Consider the following 24899-nt stretch of genomic DNA (forward strand, 5'->3'; position numbering starts at 1 on the left):
AGAGTATTTGTTTGGTTGTTATTGTTTACTTACTATTATATTTCTTTTTTCAATGTCATTGATGCATTGATATCTTGTTGCGTGTTTGTAGAGACTCTAATACTTCATTATCATAAATATTTCATTTACATACTAGAGCTTCGGTGGACAAGTGATTAGAGTGTCCGCCTCGGATGCGGGAGCTCGTGGTTTCGATCCCGGGCCGAGTCTTACCAAAGACTTACAAAAATGGCACTAACAGCTTCCTCGCTTGCCACTCAGCATTACGATGTTAGTGTTAGGACTGGTCGGCCTGGTTTCAGGATAATGTGAATGGGTGGGACATCACGCTACATGTCTGCGACATGATGCCCCAGTGCTAGACATCACTACAAAAACTGCCACACTGCATACATCGTAGCGATATGACAGAAAAATTGTTAAAGCTACGTTACAAATCCAAATCACACACACAAACACACACACACTCATTTGCCTACAGCGTGTTTTAATCTTTTCACTTAATCCTATTATGGTAACCCATTCAGTTCCAATCTTGTTTCAGTCCAATTTTTAAAATCAGGGCACATGCTGTTCATACGTTCATTCATCAGTCTCTCCATTTATTCATTCATTATTCATCCATCTAATTGTTCATCTATCTAACACTCTTTTCCCCACTATGTACTTGTCCATATGTGTAATACATTTTTCCTCACTCTGTACTTCTCCATCTAACACACTTTTCCACCCACTCTATACTTGTCCATCTAACACACCTTATCCCCACCCTGCATGTGTCCATCACATGAATATTTGTCTAACACATCCCCCCCACCAATCTGTGTTTGTAGGCATGATCATGGTGGCTCATTTGTAGAGTGTTTGACTTGTAATCCCAAAGTCATGCATTTGATAATGCCCTTAGCCAGCCTTGGTTGGCTGCCTTGGTGCCTCAAAGGAAATAGGACGTTATAGGAAATAATCAGCTACAAATTTAATTAGTTTAGGAAACAAATTCGGTACCTGCAGATGCTTCATCGGATGTACAATTAGGGACACAAACTTTGTATGTCAACATTTAGAAATTCCAATTTATAAATTCACTTTGTTTAATTCTGAGATGTGAACTCAGTTAAGAAACTCTATGACGTACCAACATAATATTTTTTGACTTTTCAAACATATATATATATATATATATATATATATATATATATATATATATATATATATATATATATGTATGTATGTATGTATGTATAATGTGTTACCCTTTATTTAAAGGCTTTTAAAGTAAATAAACTTTATCTTTTTTATAGCATTTAAAGAAATTTAACAAATTTACATTTTATTATTCATCATGAAGGACATCATGTTTGCAAGATTTTTTCTTCTTATTTTTTCTGTATCTTTTTATCATAGCATTGTAAAAACGTAACTTATAAGTGGTAATATATAGCCAGTAGTGTGCTGATTTGCTGTTAAATCTGTTCATACCATTTCATTTATTATCATACCTAGTGTAAACAATCATAATCTTTCACATGGTTGATAATTATAATTACAGGTTGGACAGTTTATTGAATTCATACAACATACAGTTATACTTACATATTGTACAGTTTTTTACCTGTACCATATGATTATCTATTATAATTACATATTGTACATTTTTGAATTGAAATCACATCCATTGGGTATTCATTAAAATAATCCATATAGAGTGGTGAAAACACATGTAGAAAAGAGAAGGTAGGAAAATGTTGTTGTTTGATTGCTAGAGTTATTTATCTTGCTAAAAGTCTATTTATTCTCTATTAGCATATTTATACCTGGCTAGGTTCAGTACCTGTGTTTCTCATTATATGTTCACATTTATTATAGCAACCAACTTTGTAACCGTATCTGTCTGGATACATCTATTGCAAACATAATAAACCCTCCTCTGGCATCACTTGATGCACTAATATATATATATATATATATATATATATATATATATATATATATATATATATATATATATATATATATATATATATATATATATATATATATATATATATATATATATATATATACTCTCTTAGTATATTATCAATGAATCGCATGTTCTCTCTCAATATATTATCAATTAATCACATGTTCTCTCTCAATACGTTATCAATGAATCACATGTCCTCTCTCAATATGTTATCAATGAATCACATGTTCTCTCTAAACACATCGTATTAACGATATCACAACTGCATAAAAATCCACTTGAAACATATATCTCCACTATATATGTCATTTTCGGTGTTTAAAATATAAAAAAAACCATCTGATTCAGAAAAATCTCGAACAGTTAACTCTTATTATTTTACAGAAGCAACCCTATTCTGACCTTGAAATCTCAGTGAACCAATCAAATGCTCGAGCAGTTCAGTTGTTGATTTCACCATGATCAGCAATACAAATGAATTCTACTACAAATTATAGATATACTTTTATGATAATATTAACTATTGAATTAAACAGTATAAATTGTATGCATGTTTGTGTGTGTGTGGATGACTTGGATTTTTCATGTAGCTTTAACAATGTTTTAGTCATATCTCTACAATGTCTGCAGTGTGGCACTTTTTAGTAATGTCTAGCACTAGGGCATCATGCCGCAGACATGTAGCATGATGTCCCACCTAGTCATATTATCCTGACAACAGGCAAACCAGTCCTAACACTAACCTCTTAATGCTGAATGACATGTGAGGCAGGTGCCATTTTTGTAAGGCTTTAGTATGATTCGGCTGGGGATCAAACCTATGACCTCCCGCATCCGAGGTATGCATGCATGTATGTATGTGTGATGTGTGTATGTATGTATGTATGTACATATGTATGTATGTATGTATGTATGTATGTATGTATGTATGTATCTATGTATGTATGTATGTATGTATGTATGTATGTATGTATATATGTATGTATTTATATATGTATGTATGTATGTATGTGTGTATATACAGATTGTGCATTATTTCCAAGAAATCTTTGTAACAGAAGATTTTATTCAGCAGATAGATTCCATGATCTCTCTGATTATAAGTATTTTGGATATATCAGTCCATTTGCCATCCTTACAGCCCTTGCGTGGGAAACTCACAAGGCATGTCCATCTGCAGTCTTTGTAGACCTTCATGGGAAACCCCAAAGGCTAGTAAATATACAGTCATTGCTGTCTTTAATGGAAAACCCACATGATTTATGTGACAGAGATCTTCTGCTTACCTGATAATGCTTACAATACCTTCTATGCCAGATAAGTAAATATAGCAATCTGCCATGTTTAAATCCAACTACAGTTCATATAAAACTTCCTAAACCTGATGCTGTTGGGACCATACCGTTCACCATTGTATCTAGGTGGTGAATTCACAGTTGTTTGAGCTGTGCTATAATCGCTCATTGATGAATAAAATGTATGGCTGTGCTATATATGTCACATGTTTCCATAGTGATTAGCTGATTGAAGTCATACTGTTTGTATTTAGATCTTTCAATAGCATAGGACAGAAGCACAGCTTGAATAATATCATGCCATATTTATTCCATATTTATATCAAGCATCCATCTGGAAAACACTTTGAACAGTTTTGTGTGGACAAGGCATCCAACTGAACAATTATGAATAGGATGGAGTGGTCATGGCAGCTAGCTGAATAACTATGTTTTTAGGCTAGTGTGGACAAGGCAAGCCAACTGAATAAATATGTGAATAGGTTGGGGTGGTCAAGGCAGCCAGCTGAATAACTCTGAATATGTTGGCAATCATGGCAGCCAACTAATTAACTCTTTGAATAGTTTGGATTGGTCAATGCCGCCAGCTGAATAAAAATCTGAATAGGTTCAGGTGGTCATGTTAGCCAGCTCAATAACACTGGATAGGTTGGGATGGTCATGGTAACCAGTGAATCACTCTGAATATGTTGGAGCAGTCATGGCAGCCAGCATAATGACTATGTGAATAGGTTGGATTGATCAAGACAGCCAGCTGAATAACTTTCTGCATAGGATGGCTTTATCAAGGCAGCCAAATGAATAAAACTCTGATTAGATTAGGGCGGTCAAGGCCACAGCTGAATAACTCTGTGAATGTGTTGGCGTATTCAAAGCAACCAGTGGAATAACTTTGAATATGTTGTGGTGGTTAAAGCATCCAGCTGAATAACTCTGTGAATGTGTTGGTGTGGTCAATGCAACCAGCCATATAATGGGTTGTAGTGGTTACGTCAGCCAGCTGAATACATCGGAAAAGGTTGGGGTGGAATTGTTTTTATAAACAATATCTTCAGTAACTATGTGTCTCTTTTTTAAAGGCGAGATTGTGAATCTATTATTAATCTTGGCTTGTCATCAGATAAATACTGTAATGCAGTCATCTTGCTTTATCTGACGTCCTATCTTACGCTTGGATCAGTTCCATGAAATACTATATTTATCATATAATATGTTTATGCTTAAAGACAAAACAATAAATGCTTCTTCAAAATGTATCCAACTTTTAGTTATTACAAAACTCTGTCTGATGATAACTTTTACTTGGTCCTATTGATTTCAACTAAATTGTATATGCAGTGCTATATTGACAAGGTCTTAAATGAATGCATACTACATCATTATTTGATTGCGTTATGCCCCAGATTTTTGAACATAATAGACTTTGTGATGTCAAGGTTCACAAAAACAATTTGACCTCTTCTTCTCATGAGATAACACATTGTACCAAGTAACACTATTACTTGTCCTAGTGCTCAGGTAATGATGATTCACAGAGAATACTTCTGCATATATTTCCACCATTAACAATTACCAATGTTCAACATTGCTTTATAGCAAGGATTTACATTTATTATGTACTTTTGAGTAGTTTTAGTTTCTGTACCTTTTCAGTCAAAAGTATTTTGAAAAAGTGGCTGATGTTTGTCTTTACACAGGTACCTGACACAAATTTGATACAAAAATGGGTGATGAAAATATTGTTTAGAGAGAAGACAAGATTTAAACTGTTTCTTATGCACAATATCTTTCTATACTAGCTAATATGAAACAAGGTTTGCATACTAAATTTAAAAATTTCTGTTTCACATCAAGTCTTCGATTTATGAGGTATATTCTCATTTACAATGTCACTTTACAGTAATCTAGGCATAACTCTATTATTAGAGAATTTTTAATTTTAATGTAGAGAAGCCATGAAATACTATTTTTGTATATCAAAAGGTTTGGACAAAATAGTCTAGACAAAACATCCTATTGACTGAGATTTCTTAGTCAACTGCTTTCATTGGCTAGTATGCAAATATCAGTCAAGTGAGCAATCAGTCCCATTTAAATCTCTTATTTGTTTGTTTGTTTTGTCCTGTTTGTTTAGTGTCCAAATATGACAGCGTACTTTAGCATATACGTTTGCTGGAGGTGCTTGTCGGGGTATGTAAATAATGACCTTTCAATTGAATATGTATGTATGATGATCCACATAAAGTGAATAAAGGTATGCGGGATAAAACAGTCATGACACCCGTTACTGAAAGAATTGATGTTAGATGCATGCTTGATTAGGTATAACTTTTACTTTATATATAAGTTATTGGACGTAAGACATAATCAGACACATTCCTGTATAAACCCTGGCAAGGGTACCTGCCCCAGAATCTGAATACTGCTGTGAATCAATTTCTAGGATATATATACTATAAATACTACTATAATACAGGTTATATAATTTTAATTCGTACACTACGGAGATTTGAAATGAGGTCCGTAAGCTTGGGTTCGAATCTCCATAGAGTACAAATTACAAATTCTCAGGGTACCATATAAATATGAGAAAGAATATATAATTTATGAATGTTTTCTAACTAAAAGCCATGTACATGCTAGTTTTGTTTTATAAAATTATACATGTTTAAGAAATCATGAGTGACTACCATCATTGCACTAAAGTACAACAGGTAATGTATTTTGAGTATCCCATATTAGCCATACAACTCAATCATAAAATGTTAGGGCATCACATTGGCATTTCCAACAAATCAATGTAAGGTATAATCTATTCATATTTGCTCCACATTAGTTGACCTCCTACACTTTGCTTATAATTTTAATGTCCTTGCTCTATTTATCACCTACATATATACTTTCATTTGTCAGCATCATGTAGAAATTAAGTGCACACTATATTCAGCTTGTTAGAGCTAAAAGTGATAAATGTTCCATATTGACATTACCTTGCATATACGTAAGATAACAACTGAGAAAGGGTTGTATGGGTGCATTGTATATATATATATATATATATATATATATATATATATATATATATATATATATATATATATATATATATATATATATATATATATACATATATATATATACATATATATATATATATATATATATATATATATATATATATATATATATATATATATATATATATATATATATATATATATATATATATATATATATATACAATGAGCTATTAAATACGAAGCGCAAAGTCCTAAAGGAAATTAAATACTTTGATCAGTTCTTTACTATGTGGGATAACTAAGCATCAATCAGAGATGGATATATCATATCAAGGAAATCTAATTTGATTCACATGTGTTCAAGTTTTCCAGAAGAAAATTAAACCTTCAAGGATTTCAAAGTTAATGGTTCAAGATATATCAACTTCAAAGATTCAACAATAATTGCCTTTTTAAAAGATATCTATATACAACTGAAACAGTTATTGAAAAATATGATCACCCTAATATTTCTGAATATATATATATATATATATATATATATATATATATATATATATATATATATATATATATATATATATATATATATATATATATATATATATATATATATATATATAAAACCTTATAATATCGTATATATATCATATTATATTCACGTGCAATCTCGATATATTTTCTTTTTGTAATGGCCGAGCTAGGTCCTGATAATACTAAATTATAGTGTGTTACCAGCTGATTAAGGAGGGGAGAAGGGAGTAAACCTGAATACTTGATTTCTTTTCAACCGTAACACAAATCAGACATTGATAAAGAGGCATCGACGAAACTGGGTATTAGCCTAATTTGTTGTCGAGGCTTATGTCGTTTGTTCGTTATTTATTTTATGTTGTGTTTTGGTGCACGACTATAGGCTGTTTAATTTCACAGGTGCATCCAACATCAACCAGATGGTAGCATCAATGATACCATATCTTGTTTATTATACGCCTATGTTTATTCTCAACGAATGAAAGTAAATTGCCAGATACGTGAACGTGATCACACAGAAGTGAACTTATCAATAATTTATACATCATCTGCGTATCAATAAAATGTAATAGATATAGAGTTAAAGCAAAGACAGACAGGAAAATGCAGCGCGGAAGCAAGAGTGGACACAATTATGAACATTGTGTACAATTAATGATGGTTCTTAATGTGTACACTATCGTAGATCTTATGATCTCGTCAGGAATATTAATTTGCGGTTTGTCTTTCACAGACACAATCTCACGATCGAGATTACAATTTGTTAACATAGCGGCAAACATCAATTCAAATAACTCATTCGCAGTGTCCCTTGAAATATGACAGCAAGAATTTAAATGCATTGTTTAACAGCTACAAACAAAACTAGATTTTTACATAGGAAAAAGACTACATATGATTCCCACGTTGTTATATTTAATATGCGCAGATGCCTTTATGACTAATGAATCTTCGTCCGCTAAACTGCCACCGGAAACGACTAAGCCTCAAGAACTGTCGGCACCGGTCGCAATACGAGCACAGTGGTGGTCACTAGTGTGACAGCCGCCTCCGACAAGGGTGTCACGGTTTAGCTATGATATAGATATTGGCGCGTTAAAATATATTACCATCGTCATTGGTCCAGCAACAGCATTTGTAATTTTTCCGATTTAAGGTCGTCATTGTGGTTTATCTCGACATAATTTCCACGCAGTTTCTCCTGCCGCGGTGGCTATGATTAACGAAAGGACAACATTAACAGCGACTATTGCAAAAGCCGCAACGGCCATTGTAATAAATTTGATCCCATAGCTCCAATTATACATGGACGACCTCTCTTTGGCAACCACAGTAAGAGTTTGTTTACCGTGATTGAACGTTTTCCCACGCAGATAGTTACCGTGCAGTTCATGATGATGCAGGTGCAACTGGTATTGATGTCTGCGATGAAATCGTTGGTGCCGAGGCCGAAGCAGGCATTGCTGGTGACGTTTTGGTTCTTGTTGTGGCTGGTGCAATTTCAGCCGATATTTTCACGGGTAGAATCGCTATTACCGTCGAGATGAAACTGACTAACGCTGTTCCCTCTGAGACATATGGTCTCGCGAAGGAAATATAGTCCCGATACGGTCTCGCAGAGGCTCGTAATTCATGGCATATATTTCTGCTAATGTATCGTATAGTGGAATTATACCTGCTCGAAAGGTGTCATTGATGTATGTTACTTCTCCTATATGGGTACTTATTCAATCTCGTTCCACTTGCATTTCCTCATGACTCCATCCACGGTCTTCAAGATCTGCTGTTTTATATGTGGTGCTATCGGCACCGATCCTTGCGAATTGACATCGCAGGATTTCACTTTGCAGGATCGCCGATAAAAAAAAATATATTACTTGCAGTTCCCTTAACGTAATCATATCCGCGATACCTCTAACAGATAAACAGTCCAACTTATCGAAGGAAAATCGTCATAGTATGTAACAGTGTCGCCCACAAAACCTGGTATGTTCATGAAATCGGCTCTGTCATTATTTTAGATTGATGATGTGAATGCGTGTTTGTGTGTTGTCGTCGTGTCGTATTACTCAGTAAATAAGTTACAAAACTTTTATATGACGACCTGATCTGACTTGCAGTTCTTTTCCGGACAGCAACTGTTGTTTTCTGCTTTGCAACACTGTTATCTACAACTGTTTCCCGATCTGAGTATAAAATACAACTTTCCGCTGTTATATGTACCGAATTTACAGAATTTCTCAAAGTTTGAGGTTCAGTGTCGCGTTTAAAGTATTATTATGCCATTAAGCATTCGGATGCTTATGAAAGTAAACAATTGAACCTGAAATGTACTTAGCAACTTTTGTTTCCATTCCTTCTCTTGAAACTGTATTACGAATCTTGCTGGATCGAATAGACGCTGCATATCCGAATCAGTGTCCATAGCAATTTCCACTCCGGGGTACTCCCGTAATATTATCACTTATGGCATGGGGTCTTCTAATACATGCTGTGCTGATGCTATATCTGCCATGTGTGCGCTTATCACACAACGTTCACTTAAGCGTATACGAGATGTAAAATATGTCACAATGTGTTTTAATCCGTGTAGAATATCCAGACGTTCGGATCAGTCATCTACTACACCGGGCTTCGTGTACATACGGGTTCCCATCTGCACTGATTAATAGCATGATTAGTAAATACAAATTAAACAAGATAAATGCACACTGTTCAGTCGTTACAGCAACTCGCTCCATGGTGATTGGTTACCGACGTTCCAGTGATAGTGAATTTGTGCGTAATATTTTCAAGGACGATTATATAAATAAGTATGTTGTGCACGACTGGCAATATAAATCGCTAAAGACACGCTATATATACTCGGATGTATATATATACCAATCAATGATATTTTGCCACTGTTATAACAAAGTTTAAAGTCGGCTACTGAGGATCCCACATAAATACTTATACTCATAATATTACTTATATTCGTGTCAACAAAGTGTCATTGACATTTACGTCAAGACACTCAAAACTCAGTTTGTGGATAATTACACAAAAGACAACTCGGTGTCCAAATATTTTTGAGAACAAACATCATTCGTGGTTATGTTTAAATGTAAAGATTAAACTTCCCTTGATCATGCAATACGTGAAAATCATTTGCTTTATTTGTAATAAAGTAATATGACCTAAGTTGAGATACATGTCTAGTAATCTCGTTATTAAAGTTGGTCCCATATTCGTTCCGCTTTGTGCTACATTACTTACTGGAAATATGTTAAATGATATGATGCTAATAAATGGAAAATATTCCACGAGAAACACCAACGGCATCACTAACGTCACCACCGACGCCGACGCTAGCACCCCCGACACCAACACCAAACGCGAAACATAAGAAGAAAGTAGCAACAGCGACGCCGACACTGCTATAAAATATAAAGTTAGTTGCAAAATATAAGACACTTGTCGGCATAGCGTTTACAATTGCGATTGTTGTTCTTGCACTAAAATTATTTTTAACGATTACCGCGCAGGAGAAACATCAACGTCACTGTTTCCAGAGATAATTGTCCAATGCCGTGAGAACCAATTAGGTACTATCCTGATAGGAATCAACGGATCGAGTAAACTAATATAAAGTGAAGCAAGCGAAAAACACAGATAGGGATCGAAGAGAAGAAACATTAGTTGATGTACTAAACTGATTGTTATATTTTATCCCCTCGTCGAAAATGGTGCAGGATCTGCTGACCGTATTCGAGGCCAGAACTATGTTCAATGTCACGACTGACCCTAAGCAATATGATATTGAGATCATTGGTGGTAGTGAGGGACTATAACATGGAATAATTATGAACTTTGCGATATTACTCAGCTGTTTTTAAAAACCACTTGCGCTGTAATCTCGTGATAACTGTTGTCGTGGTTGGTAATAACAACTGAAGATAAGGCAACAATCTAACGACAACTTTTGAGGGGTGTTATCACCGGAAGAATAATTATTATCCACGTAGTTTTTAGACCAATGTTAGTCCGAACAGACGTCGGTCCGGATCAAATGGACGTAAATGATATCTTCGGGAGAGTGGCGATAATGACTGACACGATGACCACCCGATTTATACAATAAACAGTACAATGAACTTATTCAACGACATAATTAAGTGTGGCATAATGGTACAATAGCACATTCAAACTATTAGCACATCAGCACATTCAATAATATTGTACGTCATCACTTTGCAGGATATTGGTACATCAAAGCATTAAAGACATTGTCATTCATTCCAAACCATTATATACTTTTGGAGTAATAACAGGACATTTTACATTATTTGGAAGATAAATCACAAGACTGTCAGTTTTGAATTTTCAAATTTATGATCTACAGATATGAATTGTCTGTTTAATTTTCCTTGTTTAACTTGTTTATTTTATTTAGTTCGAGATCTAGAGTAGTAAGAACAGCAATTACATTATTTTCCAGATGGATGCCATTGTGCCATACTTCATATCATATTGACACCATTTATAGCAAGTACGTATATACTGTACATCGTTCGAAAGCTTTTAATGAAAGCACAATGTGGAATTAAACAAATGCAGAATAAGTAGTTATACTGAACTTGCCAAGATGGCAGCTGCGCAAACATATTAGAAACAGCATTGGCATTATTTGCATTTACGACCAGGTAAACATAAAAATAAGTATTTCAGTGCAATCTCCCTGCTGATATAAGCATTGATTCAGGAGAAATATTGATAACAATATTTTCAGTTTGGCCACATTGACATGCATATTCGATGTCTAAATGGCACAGTTAGGACTAATTTATGTTTATACGAACATTGATTCAGGATGAGTAGTTATAGCAATAGTTTGACGGTGGCCGCTGTTTCGTATTGTAGAAGGAGTAGCAACAACAAACTCCTTGTGCTGACTGACGGACTAGCAGAGCTAACACATACATTTTGGACTAACTCCGACATATTTTCAGCGGGAAATTAAGCACACATTAAGATATGACACATGTTGCCATGAAAGGTAAGGGTATAATGTGTATATCGGACGATGTTCTGTAGAGTGTTTTAGACATCTAATATCTACAAAACCAAATACGTTTCAGACAATTTACCATTTATAGAGTAATTATGTTCACCAATTTGATGTTCACCTGCTGTATTTTGAAACATAAATAAAAACAGGATGGCTAGACATTCTGTACATTTAAGCTAAGTTTTTAATTATAATTCATTTTAATGTTTTTGGTGCTTAAAAGCAATTATAATCTGGACAACAAGTAAGGTCACAAAAGTCAACCTTCTCTTATTGTGACATCAATATTGTAACAACGATTGGATTATGTTATAATCAAACTACTCGTCGCGTATGTCTTGTTGAATATGATGAGAAAGTGTTGCTCACATTTTTAAAATTTTATTCCGCATAGGGAAGCAAATATATGATTGCATTTTCCTTGATGTGACATTGCATTGTGAGATATAACAATGTTAGTCACGGTATATATTTAGAAAAAGAGCAAATAATTATCATCTCAAAGTTTGTAAAGTAATAGGCCAAGCAGTCAATAATGACCCAAGACTCGCAGCTGGGCGGATAATGTCAGATTAGAATAGGCACATCTTAAAACAAACGATATGATTCACTGGCCCATAAGACTGTCCGTTTGTACGTGTTTACAGAAAGAAGGATGCTACTTCCTTTTCCTACGAAAGCAATAAATTCACCATATAGGAAACTAAATGAACTAGACAAGGGTTTGAAAATAATCGTCCTTTTGTAAGTGAAAAGATAAGGTAAATTTGGCGACTAATTATTTTTCATAAATATATTCGTCTTACAAATAATACAAGAACTTCATGTAATGCATGATTTGTACTTTCTTTTACTGAAAGCAGCTATACTTTTACTTACTCGTTCTTTTTCTTTTCTTCTCTTTCTTTTTGAAATAATATAATAAATCTGATATTAGATAAGGTGATATAAATTACAATCAATTGCTCTCAAACGAGAGAGCAGACATATTCGCATCTGGAAATAAGGAGTAAGCGACACAGTGCAAGTCATTACATGAGAGAAAGTAATTCCAAAAGTTGTCGTTGGAACTGATTTACTGTACGGTTTGTGTCGTACATAAATCTCTGAATTTCAACTTTCTTGCCTTTTCCTTATCCTGAGGAGATATAAATTAACAAGCTGTTCAGTCTTCTGCAATTTAATACTTCTACATCTTTGGGTAAAATATACAGTGCGTTGCTGGTTACAGGAACAAATAATACGGCAGACAGCTCATCATAAAATCTGCACTGTCTTTGTGCAATTTGTGTTTGGTTCATGTTTCAATCCTTTCGCCACCAAACTTTGCATATAATAATATCAGGTCACCCGTATCTCAATGTTCATGTGGACTGATACAAGAAGAACGTACCGTGGCCCTTTTTAAGAAGTATTCTGTTAAAAACCGTATCGCAATGTTACATTTCATTCAGAAGTGGCAAAATCTAGATTTTCAAGTTGGCCATATTGATGTCCATATTTGACCTCAGATCGGCCCCATTTTCTTCACCAGAAGTGTCAAAGTAAAAATCCCCTGCTGACATGACCATCCATTCAGCAGAAGCCACGATTATAAGATTTATAAATGACCAGCATTTCCATAACCTCCGTTATCAATATTATATTGCTAATTTTCCCGTCTAATACGCGGTTAAAATAATACTAGAAAGACTCGTGTATTTGTGTAATATCTGTTTCAGTGAATAATTTAGCTTCAATTAAAAGAAGGTTCAACCTAATTTTATATTTTTAGAAGTTATCTCATAATGTCACAGTTTTCTCCAATATCCTTCTTTATTACATACACATTTCATCTTGAATGGATACTCTGTTATTAGATACATCTGTCCAATCTGTGTTTCAGCATCGCACACCTAGAATGTTGTTATTTTAAATCCAGCCTAGAACTACTTTTGACACTTTAAATATTCAATAATAGTCAACTGATAAAATACCGTGAATCTTGCGATGCTATTAACTATAAAACTATTGTGTGTAATTTCCTTCGAGGTAACAACAAACGGACTATCGCTCTGCCTTATATGAAATATAGTCCGGGGAGCGAAATATAGTCGCGATACGGCTTCAGCAAAGGCTAGTAATCCACGACATATAGTTCCGCTAATGCTTCATATAGTGGAGGTATACCTGCTCGAATGTGTTATCGGTATATGTTATTTAGTCTCTACGATAACTTATATAATCTTGTTCCATTTGCATTTCCTCAAGACTCGATCCCAGGTTTTCAAGGTCAGCTATTTTATCTGTGGGAATATTTGCACCAATCCTTGCGATACCTCGAACAGAAAAACAGCCCAACACGTCGACGTAAAATCAGCATCGGCTGCGATTGGGTCGTCGACAAACCCTGGTATATTCGCGGAATCTGCTCTGGCATTATGTTAGATTAATAATGTTGTTGTGAATGCGTAATTGTGTGTTGTAGTCGTATCGTATTCCTCATGAAATAACTTGTAAAACTCTTCTACGACGGTCTTACCTTACTTGCGGTTTTGCCGGACAGCAACCGTGATTTTCTGCTTTTCAGAACATATATCTGCAACTGTTCCCCGATCTGAGTATAACATATAAATTCGCGTTTGTATCTGAAATACATTTTGCCGAAATTCTCAAAGTACGATGTTCAGTGTCGCGACTAAATTAGTATTATCTAGTAAATTGATTTAACATTGTATAGGACACTATATTTGTATTGCTATGCAGCTTTTGTAATACGTATATTTTAATCATGCATATGCGTATGAAAGTAAACCATTGAACTGAAATATACTGAACAGCTTTTGTTTCCTGTTCCTCCACTTAAAACTTTGGTGCGGCTTTTGCTGGCTCGAGTAGATGCTGTGTATCCGCATCTTTGTAAGTGGCAATGTCCACTGCGAAGTCCTCTTGGAATATACATACTTTAGGCTTGGGATTTTCTGCGAGACGTTCAGCTGGTGCCATCTCTTTCAATTGTGAGTTCATAAAAAATAATTCACTTAAGTATTTACGACTTGTGAATAAAGTCACAATCAGTAATGCGTTTGGATTCATGTAGAATCTTTTGATTTTCATAACTGGAAGAGATGCTGCGAGAAACACCACCGACACCGCTCATGCCACCATTGACACATCCACTGGCAACACCGAGACCAACAACAAACACGAACCATAAGAAGGAAATAGCAGAGGCGACGCCGACACTGCTACAAAACATAAATTCGTCGCGGACTATAAAATACATGTCGTCGCAATTACATTTGCGGTAGTTGTTGCTGCAGTGTAATTGCTTTCATGATTACTGTGATTCTGTGCCGAGTTTTAAACAGTATTTAATATTTATGCAACGTAGTACCTGTTATACAACTTACCATTTATAGAGTAATTATGGTCACCAATTTGATTTCTGCCTGATTTGTTTTCAAAACATAGGCATTAGTTACAATTAAACAAAAAATTCAATTAGGATTCATGTTTTAGCGCTTTAGAATCAATTATATCACGGACAACAATGAAGGTCATACAGATAAACATTTCCTTGTTGTGACATTGACATTCTAACAACTACGGGACTATATTGTACTCAAGATACACATCCAGTATGTTTTGTTGAATAGGATAAGAAAGCGTTGCCAATATATCTAAAATTGTTTTCCGGACAACGAAGAACGTTTCAAGACTACATTTTCCTTCTTGTGACCATGCAATGTGAGATATAACAAAACAATGTTATTCACATTATATATTTAGAAAAAGTGCAACTAAATTATTATCTGAAGGCTTGTATAGTTATTGGCCGGACAGTCAATAATTTAACAGAAAGGACAGCTGGTCTAACAATGTCGTATTATTTAAGGTCACCTTATGAAACAAAGGTATAATTCATTAGTCCATAAAAGTGACCATTTGAACGTATTTACTAAAGGAAGGTCGCTATTTTTTTCCCTACAATAGGAATAAATGCGTGATATACTCAAAGCAGTTATCTTCTTACTTACTCTTTCTTTTTTCTCTCTTTCTTCCTGAAAGAATAGAATATATCTGATATTAGACAAGATGGTATAAATCCCACGGATTTACTGTCCAAAAAGCGAATAGATACACATGCACATATTCGTCATATATGTAAATGGAAATAAGGTACATGTCACACAGTGTAAGTCATTACATGAATAAAAATAATCCACATATGTTGCCATTTTAATTATTATATTGTAGGGCTTGTCTAGTATGTAAATCTTTGGATTCCACCTTTTCTGTCCCGTCGTTATCCTGTAATGTTTCAGCGATTTAATACATTTTTGCTTTTGGGCAACAAGTACAGAGCGCTGCTAATTACAACAAATTAAACCGCAGACAGCCTATCAACAAATCTGCACTGTCTTTCTGCAGTTTGTGATTTATTCTTGTTTAACTGCATTTTCCCTAAAACTGTGCATACAGTTATGAAGTCATTCATCTCTCAATTGTCATGTGGACTGATATAAGAAAAACGTACCTTGGATTCGGTAAGATGCGCTCAGGAAAGTAGGCACACAAAACGAATATTGTTTTATTTCAGAATAGTATAACGTTTTCAAAATGCTCATCTGCTTATTTGTTCGAAGACTTTAGCTGTCATTCTGTTTTCCAAATTCATGTTTGTTCTTCAATATTTGATTAAATTATAGAATTAAAGAATCTTGCGTTGCACAACTGCCTGCAAAATCTCTCTCACTACACTACAGTATATCAGAAATGTTTATATCCGTTATGTTGATGTCATCTGATAAAAGGAAGCAAATATGTGGATCAAACACATAGCCATACATCGGCAAATGATATTTCAGTACATAGGTACAATTTCACAGTGTATGTTTCATTCTCGCACAACATAATGATAAAAAAGTGTTCTCTGTATATGCTGGTGTGCACATTCTTGAAACACAAACAGAATCTGAATAAAAAACCTTATCAGGATTCCTTACTGTTCGCATCAAGGAAAATAAATAGGCTGTATGTAACGACGACGTTATTCTAATTAAGTGCACATTGCACAATTTGGTACGTCTTCGAGTAGATAATCATCAGTTGATATTTTAATGTTAGAAGAAAAGAAAAATAAAAAGTTGCACTTTCCATAACAGTTCATTTTACACTATGAGTTTTTAAGATCCATCTGGGTGCACTTCTCTAAAAGTGTTAGGCAACGCAACTGCAACATTTTTGTCAAAGTTATTTAATTTTCCTTTATGTGGGGCACAGACTTACATATGTTAGTTATCGGAGCAGATAAGTATAACACGTGATAACTTGTATGACCATAGTCGCGCGCACATATGCACGTTATCATCTATCTATCTATCTATCTATCTATCTATATATATATATATATATATATATATATATATATATATATATATATATATATATATCTATATCTATATATATATATATACTGACTCGTATAGCTAATCATCTATCTATCTATCTATCTATCTATCTATATATATATATATATATATATATATATATATATATATATATATATATATATATATATATATATATCTATATCTATATCTATATATATATATATATATACTGACTCGTATAGCTAATCCACAATTGCATGATTCTTACGAGAATTCGTTGTAATTTTCCCTCCTAAATAATCAATAAACATAACTTACATATTAGCCGTGAACTCAGTATGGATGACAGCAGTTAACTATAAAACGCGATGGTTAAATAAAATTATATGTATGCAGCCTAAGTACGACACCAAGTCAAATGGTAGCTAAACGCACAATACCAGAATCAAAAGCTCAAAAGCTCTAATGCAAACACAATCCAATTATCTGCTAAAATGTATTGCTCTCATTTGATAGACGTTTGTTTACAATTAAACTAAACGTTTTCAGTACCGAAGCATTAAGGGATAAACAAATCAATAAACTGTGACACTTTGAAAACTTCAGCTATGAAATAAAAACAAAATGATTAAATAAAAACATGACGATTATACAAAAATGAAGAAACTATGAGGATACTGTCTATGGCATTTGTTGTATACACACATCATTCAAATTAGAATTTGTATTGTAAGGAACACAAGAAACACATCAAGAAAATGCTTTTGCATAAAATGGCAGATGGAAAAGTGACTGTTTGATTTTATATAATTTTTATAGGGTTTAACGCCATTTTTCAGCACATGATAGGCTATACATGACGGCCAGTATAAACGGTGGAGAAAGAACCCGGGGAAACCCCAGAGAGAACTACGAGAAGATACTGGCAAGCCTTCTCACATACCCACATTGGCCAAGCCCGAGAGGCGAACCCACGCAGACAGACGTGAAATAGAAGTGATCCGAAACGGTGAGCGCTTTAGACCACTCGGCCACAATATGACCTCAGATCGGCCTCAGTTTTATCATTGTAAGTATCTTAGTGAACATTTCATGTTAACATGACCATCCATTCAGCGGTAGCGACGATGACAAATTTACAATATGTCCACCATTGCCATACATTCAGTTATGCATATATATTGCTGATTTTCCGGTCTAATATGCAGTTAAAATAATAATCAAAAGACTCATACATTCCCAGAATATCTGTTTCGGTGAACACTTTAATCTCGATTAAAAGGACGGTACAACCCGACTCGTTTTCTTTTGTTTGGTTTAGAACTTATCTCGTAATGACGAGGTTTCCTGTGATATTCTTCTTTCTTCCATCCACATTTGATTTTGAATGGGTAATATGGCATTCGATACATCTGTCTAATCTGTGTTTCAGTATCGCACACCTAGAATGTTGTTTTTGTACATAAAGCCTGGAAGTACTTTTGACAATGAAATATTCAATAAACAGTCAGCTGTTTAAATATGAGGAATCATTTATTCCTATAAATTTTAAAACTAGTGTGTTATTTCATATTTTTAGATCAGTAACGGGTCGGAGGATGCGATTGTGTTGCATACAGTATCTGCTGAAAATTGACTATTTTGTACCTACGGTCTAATGAGGGATACCGTTAAGTAGCGACTAGGATTGTCTAGGAAAATCACACTACCTCCCGCTAATAAATTCTGCTTGATTTTGACAACATTGTTTTACAGAATGCTGAGATTGCAGATGAATCGGATGTGCAAAGTGACTGCAAGCGTAACAGAGAGGGACAATTCATGTACTACGCCGATGAAATCTTCTGTATGTCGTGAGTAATAAAAGACAGTATCAGCATACATCTAAACATGTAAAACAATTATAAAAAAAAGAGATGAGCGAGATCAAAAGAACGTTTTAACATGAAAACAAAAACAAATTTAAAAATAAAATAAAAATTGGGGTGCCTTAAGTTTCGAACTCGCAACCTCTTGTTTGACAGACGTTAGTAATAGAAGATAGTTTCAATATAAAATAGGATTCCGCAAGTTTCAAACTCGAGACTTCTTGCGAACGTTTAAACATAAATATAAAAAGTAAGAAATAAAGCAATAAAACGTTTGGATGGTCGAGTTTAAAAGGAAGGTCAAACATGAACAAGTAACAAACAACAAATTAGATGCTGCAATTTTCGAACTAGCGAATTCTTGTTTGGAAAGCTGAGTCAGAAAATAAAGTTTCCACATAAAATTTAAAAAAGAAATGAAATGATAAAAACAAAACTGGGATGCCGCAAGATTCAGACTCGGAACCTCGTGTTTGGCAGGCGGTAGTCATAAAGAAAGTTTTAATATAAACAAATGGGTTGCCGCAAATTTCGAACTGACAACTTGTTGCTTAGCAAACGTTAGATAGAAGAACGTTAGTAGTTAATGGTTGCGAACCTTGCTTTTTCTAGCGTTTCAACTTAAAAAGTAAAACAAAATTGAAAAATTGCGATCAATGAGTTTGAAAGAAAGATTTAATATTTAATTTTAAAAAAATAAAATATAATCAGATTGGGATGACGCGAGCCTTTAACTCGTTACCTCGTGTTTGGCAGACGGAAGTCATAAAAGAAATTTCCAACATGAAAATAAAAAGATTAAAAAAGCAGATGGATGCACGAGTTGAAAAGAAAGTTTCAACATCAAACTAAAAGCAAAGTAAAAGAGTAAACAACAAAATGGGATATGCGAGTTCACAAGAATGAATGCACATACAAATTAAATCAGAAGCAAAATTAAAATATGACAGAAAAAATGATATGCCTTATATAGTAAATATTATGGGATAGTGATTCAGGATTGGGACGCCATTTTGGTTTAATTTTCGTGTCGATTTTGCTTAACAGGTTGCAACATTATACTTAGTACGAATAATCAATAATTATAATATCATGTTTTAAATTAATTTGTAATGTCACGAATATAAACAGGATTTCGGACACATTTACCGGTATGGAATTCAGAAGAAGAACATATTGTTTTATCATTTCGAATAACTGTTACCAAGTCTTATGTGCAAGTTTTCAGTATCATTTTAATACTGATAACTACAAAAAATGTTGTTCTGTGGCATAAATAGGAGAGACAATATTTCAGAATACCTACATTTACACGAACAGTACTTTGAGTTTACTCAATAATAATCTTGAAACCTCTTCTCCACAACTTGAATATCTAGATTTTTGATAACATTTGAACAATTAGCAATATCACCACCAGTCAGTATATTAAATTGTCAATTATGACAACGATATATATATATATATATATATATATATATATATATATATATATATATATATATATATATATATATATATATATATATATATATTGGGCAATCGATTGAATGACATATTCAACATTAAAATACTTATAATGCAATTGTTTTTGTTTCCTATGTTACAAGGATAAATTGTATATCATGCTTAAAAACGTAGAAAGATACACAAAAACGATTAATGTACATTGATTATATACAACGATAAAAACGTTTTCGATACCCTACTTCTCTAAACATTCCTGACACAACACTATGAGAGACAATCGAATCAAATGGCCTGAAACAAGTCAGTAGATGACAAAATAATCCGAAACCAGGTCTGCTTAATCATTTATAGGCCAATGTTTAAATACTAAACATATTAATATGGCTAGTACCCTTTTCGGAAACCAGTTTGAGCTTGATAGATTACCCCCCCCCCCATTCTCTTGTCCATGGAGTGAGTCGTTATTCAAGAATGCGCTGACTTTCTTATTTTGCACAACGATGTGTGGAACGCCTTGACAATTGTTGGGATCATTTAATACATTATATATATATATATATATATATATATATATATATATATATATATATATATATATATATATATATATATATAATAATAATAATAATAATAATAATAATAATAATAACTTGTATCCACGCATATCTGCAAGATTAAAATATATAATTAGACATGTGGGTCAATATAGGAGTATTTATGTCACAATGTGTTTTCATATACCATTGAACATGCTCCAGAGTAGTTACGTATAGCTTAAAGTATTAACAGTTTAAAGTACTAACTCGACCCTTTCATTGAAATATTGTTAGTGAACAGCTACTTTTTAGAGACAAACTCATTGAATCTTAATAAATCCTAAAATGTCTTAACTGGTCACGTAACACCAGAAACCGTGCAGACGTCGTATCTTGTGTGGCTTCGTTTTTGCTTCCGGTATTTCAAAAAGTTTATTCCGGACGCGGAAACAAGTTTTATGATTACATTGTGCTACTTGTGACCTTGAACTTTGGGATCAAACAGACAATGTTAGCTACATTATACATTTAGAAAAGAAAGCCACTAATTATCATCCCAATGCTTGTAAAATTATGGACCCGACAGTCAATAATTTAACAGGACGGACAGCTGGTATGACAATGTCATATTATAATAGGCACATATTGAGAGAAACGTATAATGTATTTGTCCACTAAAGTGTCCGTTTGTACGCATTTATTGAATACAGGATTCTACGTCTTTTTCCGTCAAAAGCAATGCATGCGCGATATAGAAATACTATGAATTAGAAAATGGTTTGAAAATAACCCTGCCTTGGTAATAGTAAACACTGAGGAACATTTGGCTAATACTTTTTTTTAAAATATTGTCGACTCATAAATCATATAGCATCTGTATGTGATGCATGCTTTGTACTTATTTACTGAAAGGAGCTATAATTGTACTTACTCTTAGTTTCTTCTCTCTTTCTTCCTGAAAGAAAAGAACAAATCTGATATCTTTCAAGATGAAATATCCAACATATTTGCTCTCAAAATGGGAAGTATATACGGATGCACATATTCACAAATGAAAATTCGATGTGAGACACAACAAACATATATGAACAATGATGCATAGTTGACATTTCGCTATAAAATACAATCTGGTAATGCACATTAGCTACAAATATATATATATATATATATATATATATATATATATATATATATATATATATATATATATATATATATATATATATATATATATATATATATATATATATATATATATATATATATATATATATATATATTTCTGTTGAGGCCATGACGTGTCTTGTAGAAAACAAAATTTCCCTGTGGAACATTAATGTTAATCAACCATCCAAATTGTGTGCACATTTAAAAACATAACGTCCAGACACCGAAACAACTTAATTACATTCCCTTCTTCTAGTAATGACCAATATCAAGCACGCTGGGTCACATTATGTATCCGGGTAGAGTTTTATGTCAATATCTCAATAAAGCTTGGAATGTTAATGACCGAATAATCAATAATTAACATAGCATAGCATGCGCTTTTGAAATGATTACGATAATTCGGTACACGGTAAAGCTCACTGTGCAATTAGTGACTGGGAACGGTTTCCCACTTGCAGACATAAAAATAAATGCAGTATTATTTTAATGTGAGTTCTGGCTCACGTATTTTCTGCGTGAAAAAGTGATCGATGACCCTTTTATATATACAGCTAGGGTGTCGGGGTTTCTGGCTCAATTGATTGTTTTGTATTGTGCGTGAGAGTGTGTGTTTTCAGTGTCAGCGTCTAATTAATATATATTATCGTTTTGGGATGTTTGTGTGTATCCGATGGCGAATCTATGAATGCTATAGGTGGGGTATCTTTTATCATCAAACCTCATGTTATGTCAATGAGTAGAGTAGAGATGTGATGTCGATGGGATTAGAATGTGTATATAGTGTAATAGTGTACATCTCCTTGTAGTGTTATTGTCTGTATGTAGCGATTTTACCGACAACAGGATTTTTGACACCGTTAGATGTCTTCTTGACGGTGTCATCGTCAAGAACGATGTGGTTAATTTTGGACATTATTTCCGATAAACTCTACAATGAGTGTTCCATTGCTTTCGTTTTCGAACTTTCCTAGGACTTTGTTGTTGTCGTCGCAGTGGAAAGGGCTATGTTTAAGATAGTCGCTGTGATCGAAAAGTTCTTTGTGGTCGAACATGTATTGCTAATAATCTTCGGTGTGAATTTTATACACAAGTAAGCCTGCATCGTTCATTAGCAGCGTAGCCTAACCTCCGTATTGTTTTTGATAAAATCTTAATGAAACTCGCAAATGACCATTTTGGTGAGATCGAGAATGGGCGCTCCCACGTAGATGGGTTTATCAAGTTTGAGGTTGTATTTTTTCTTGATTCGACCTTCGTTGAAGATTTTCATGTGGAGAAAGACGTCATTGACGACCAGTTTATCTCGAAGTTTGACACTGTTAACCATTTCTTTGTTTCCGATGTCGAATGCTTTCCGTGCTTTTTACGATGATGCTTTAGTTCATAAGTTTGGACAATTTTTGCCGAAGTCTGTGGTGGGGTTTGCCCATTGCTTCGTATTAAAGTCGTTGTAGGTTTCATCCACGGGGATTGTCGTAACTTGAGAGTGCGATGAATTTTATCGAGCACGAGTCTGTGTTGGATATCTTGTACAAATAGACGATAATGCAAAATATACCTGTTTTTATACATGAGATTGGGTACATGTTTTTTCACTTTGGATTCTCCCAGAACGAACTTATGTTTTCCTCGCGCTGTTCCCGAGACATCATTTCGTTAGTGACAAGAAATCGTTCAGCGCACAATGGATAATAGTTGTGAGCATCGTGGATACGTTCTAGATAAACGCGATCGACCTCGACGAAGTAGTCTACGTCGTCCGTGACTAATGCTCGTTTTTCTTGAAGAAACTGTTCTGCGGTGGTCAAGTGAAATCCGCCTGTATGATGGGATTGTTTTATGGCCCATTTATATAGATTGTTGAAGTCCAGTTAAATTATGTATATGGACGGCTTGACGGGATCGTAGTTAATCATACATTTGTTGTTGAAGACATCATGTGTTTTGCTGACGACGGGGATTTTGCCTAGAACCATGTTTTCGGTGAACAGAAACATGTCTGGATCGGTGAAGAGTTCGACTTGACAATTTGATTCGTTTTGAGAAGCGCATCACGTGAGAGACCTTGCGCTGATAAGTAACAGATTTGGTAGAGTTGGTAATGTGCCATGCACATTTTCTGAAATAGTCTATGACATCGGCGAGAAAACGTGCGTCAGTTTTAAGATAGATGGCGTGGTAATCTCTGAGAGTTTGACTACTACATATTTGCCATAGTGCGAGTGTTCGCGGATATTCGTCGTCGGTGATGCTGAATAAATTTAAGCTGGAATAAAAGGCGTCTTTGGGTGGCAGAGAGGTTTCCAATGTGGCATCCAGTACATTGAACAAACCATTCAACCAATATCTAAAAGTATGAACCGACATGGACTAGACATACAAATTATATAGATCAACCATTTTCACCTCATGTTGTGTCATATTTTAAAGACAGTTCCCATACTTTGCAAGATTTTTCCTTTCAAACTATTGTTATAGCTGGTTCTAAGATGGAACGTCTGCTAAAGGAAACCTGTTGGATTCACCGTATTAATACGGTAAATACAAAGGGTCTACATTCCAATACGACATTCATTAATCATTTTTTAAATATAATGTGTTATGTTTGTTTTAAA

The 24899-nt window shown here is 34.1% G+C and overlaps 1 protein-coding gene across 1 annotated transcript in view; it reads right to left on the reverse strand.

The window, feature by feature from the left end:
• LOC149774071 (uncharacterized) overlaps nt 1–23197 on the reverse strand; it is a 63334-nt gene extending 40137 nt beyond the window's left edge. The window contains exons 1-3 of the mRNA XM_089945841.1: nt 23119–23197; nt 22046–22069; nt 15885–15908 (exon numbers count right to left, since the gene is read on the reverse strand). Coding sequence (XP_089801967.1) covers nt 15885–15908; nt 22046–22069; nt 23119–23197 — 127 coding nt within the window. The remainder of the gene's footprint in view (nt 1–15884; nt 15909–22045; nt 22070–23118) is intronic.
• Between the last annotated feature and the right edge of the window lie 1702 nt (nt 23198–24899).

This window comes from Sinohyriopsis cumingii, unplaced genomic scaffold (assembly GCF_028554795.1).
Source record: "Sinohyriopsis cumingii isolate HCF-2022 unplaced genomic scaffold, ASM2855479v2 utg000426l, whole genome shotgun sequence".
NCBI lineage: Eukaryota > Metazoa > Mollusca > Bivalvia > Unionida > Unionidae > Sinohyriopsis > Sinohyriopsis cumingii.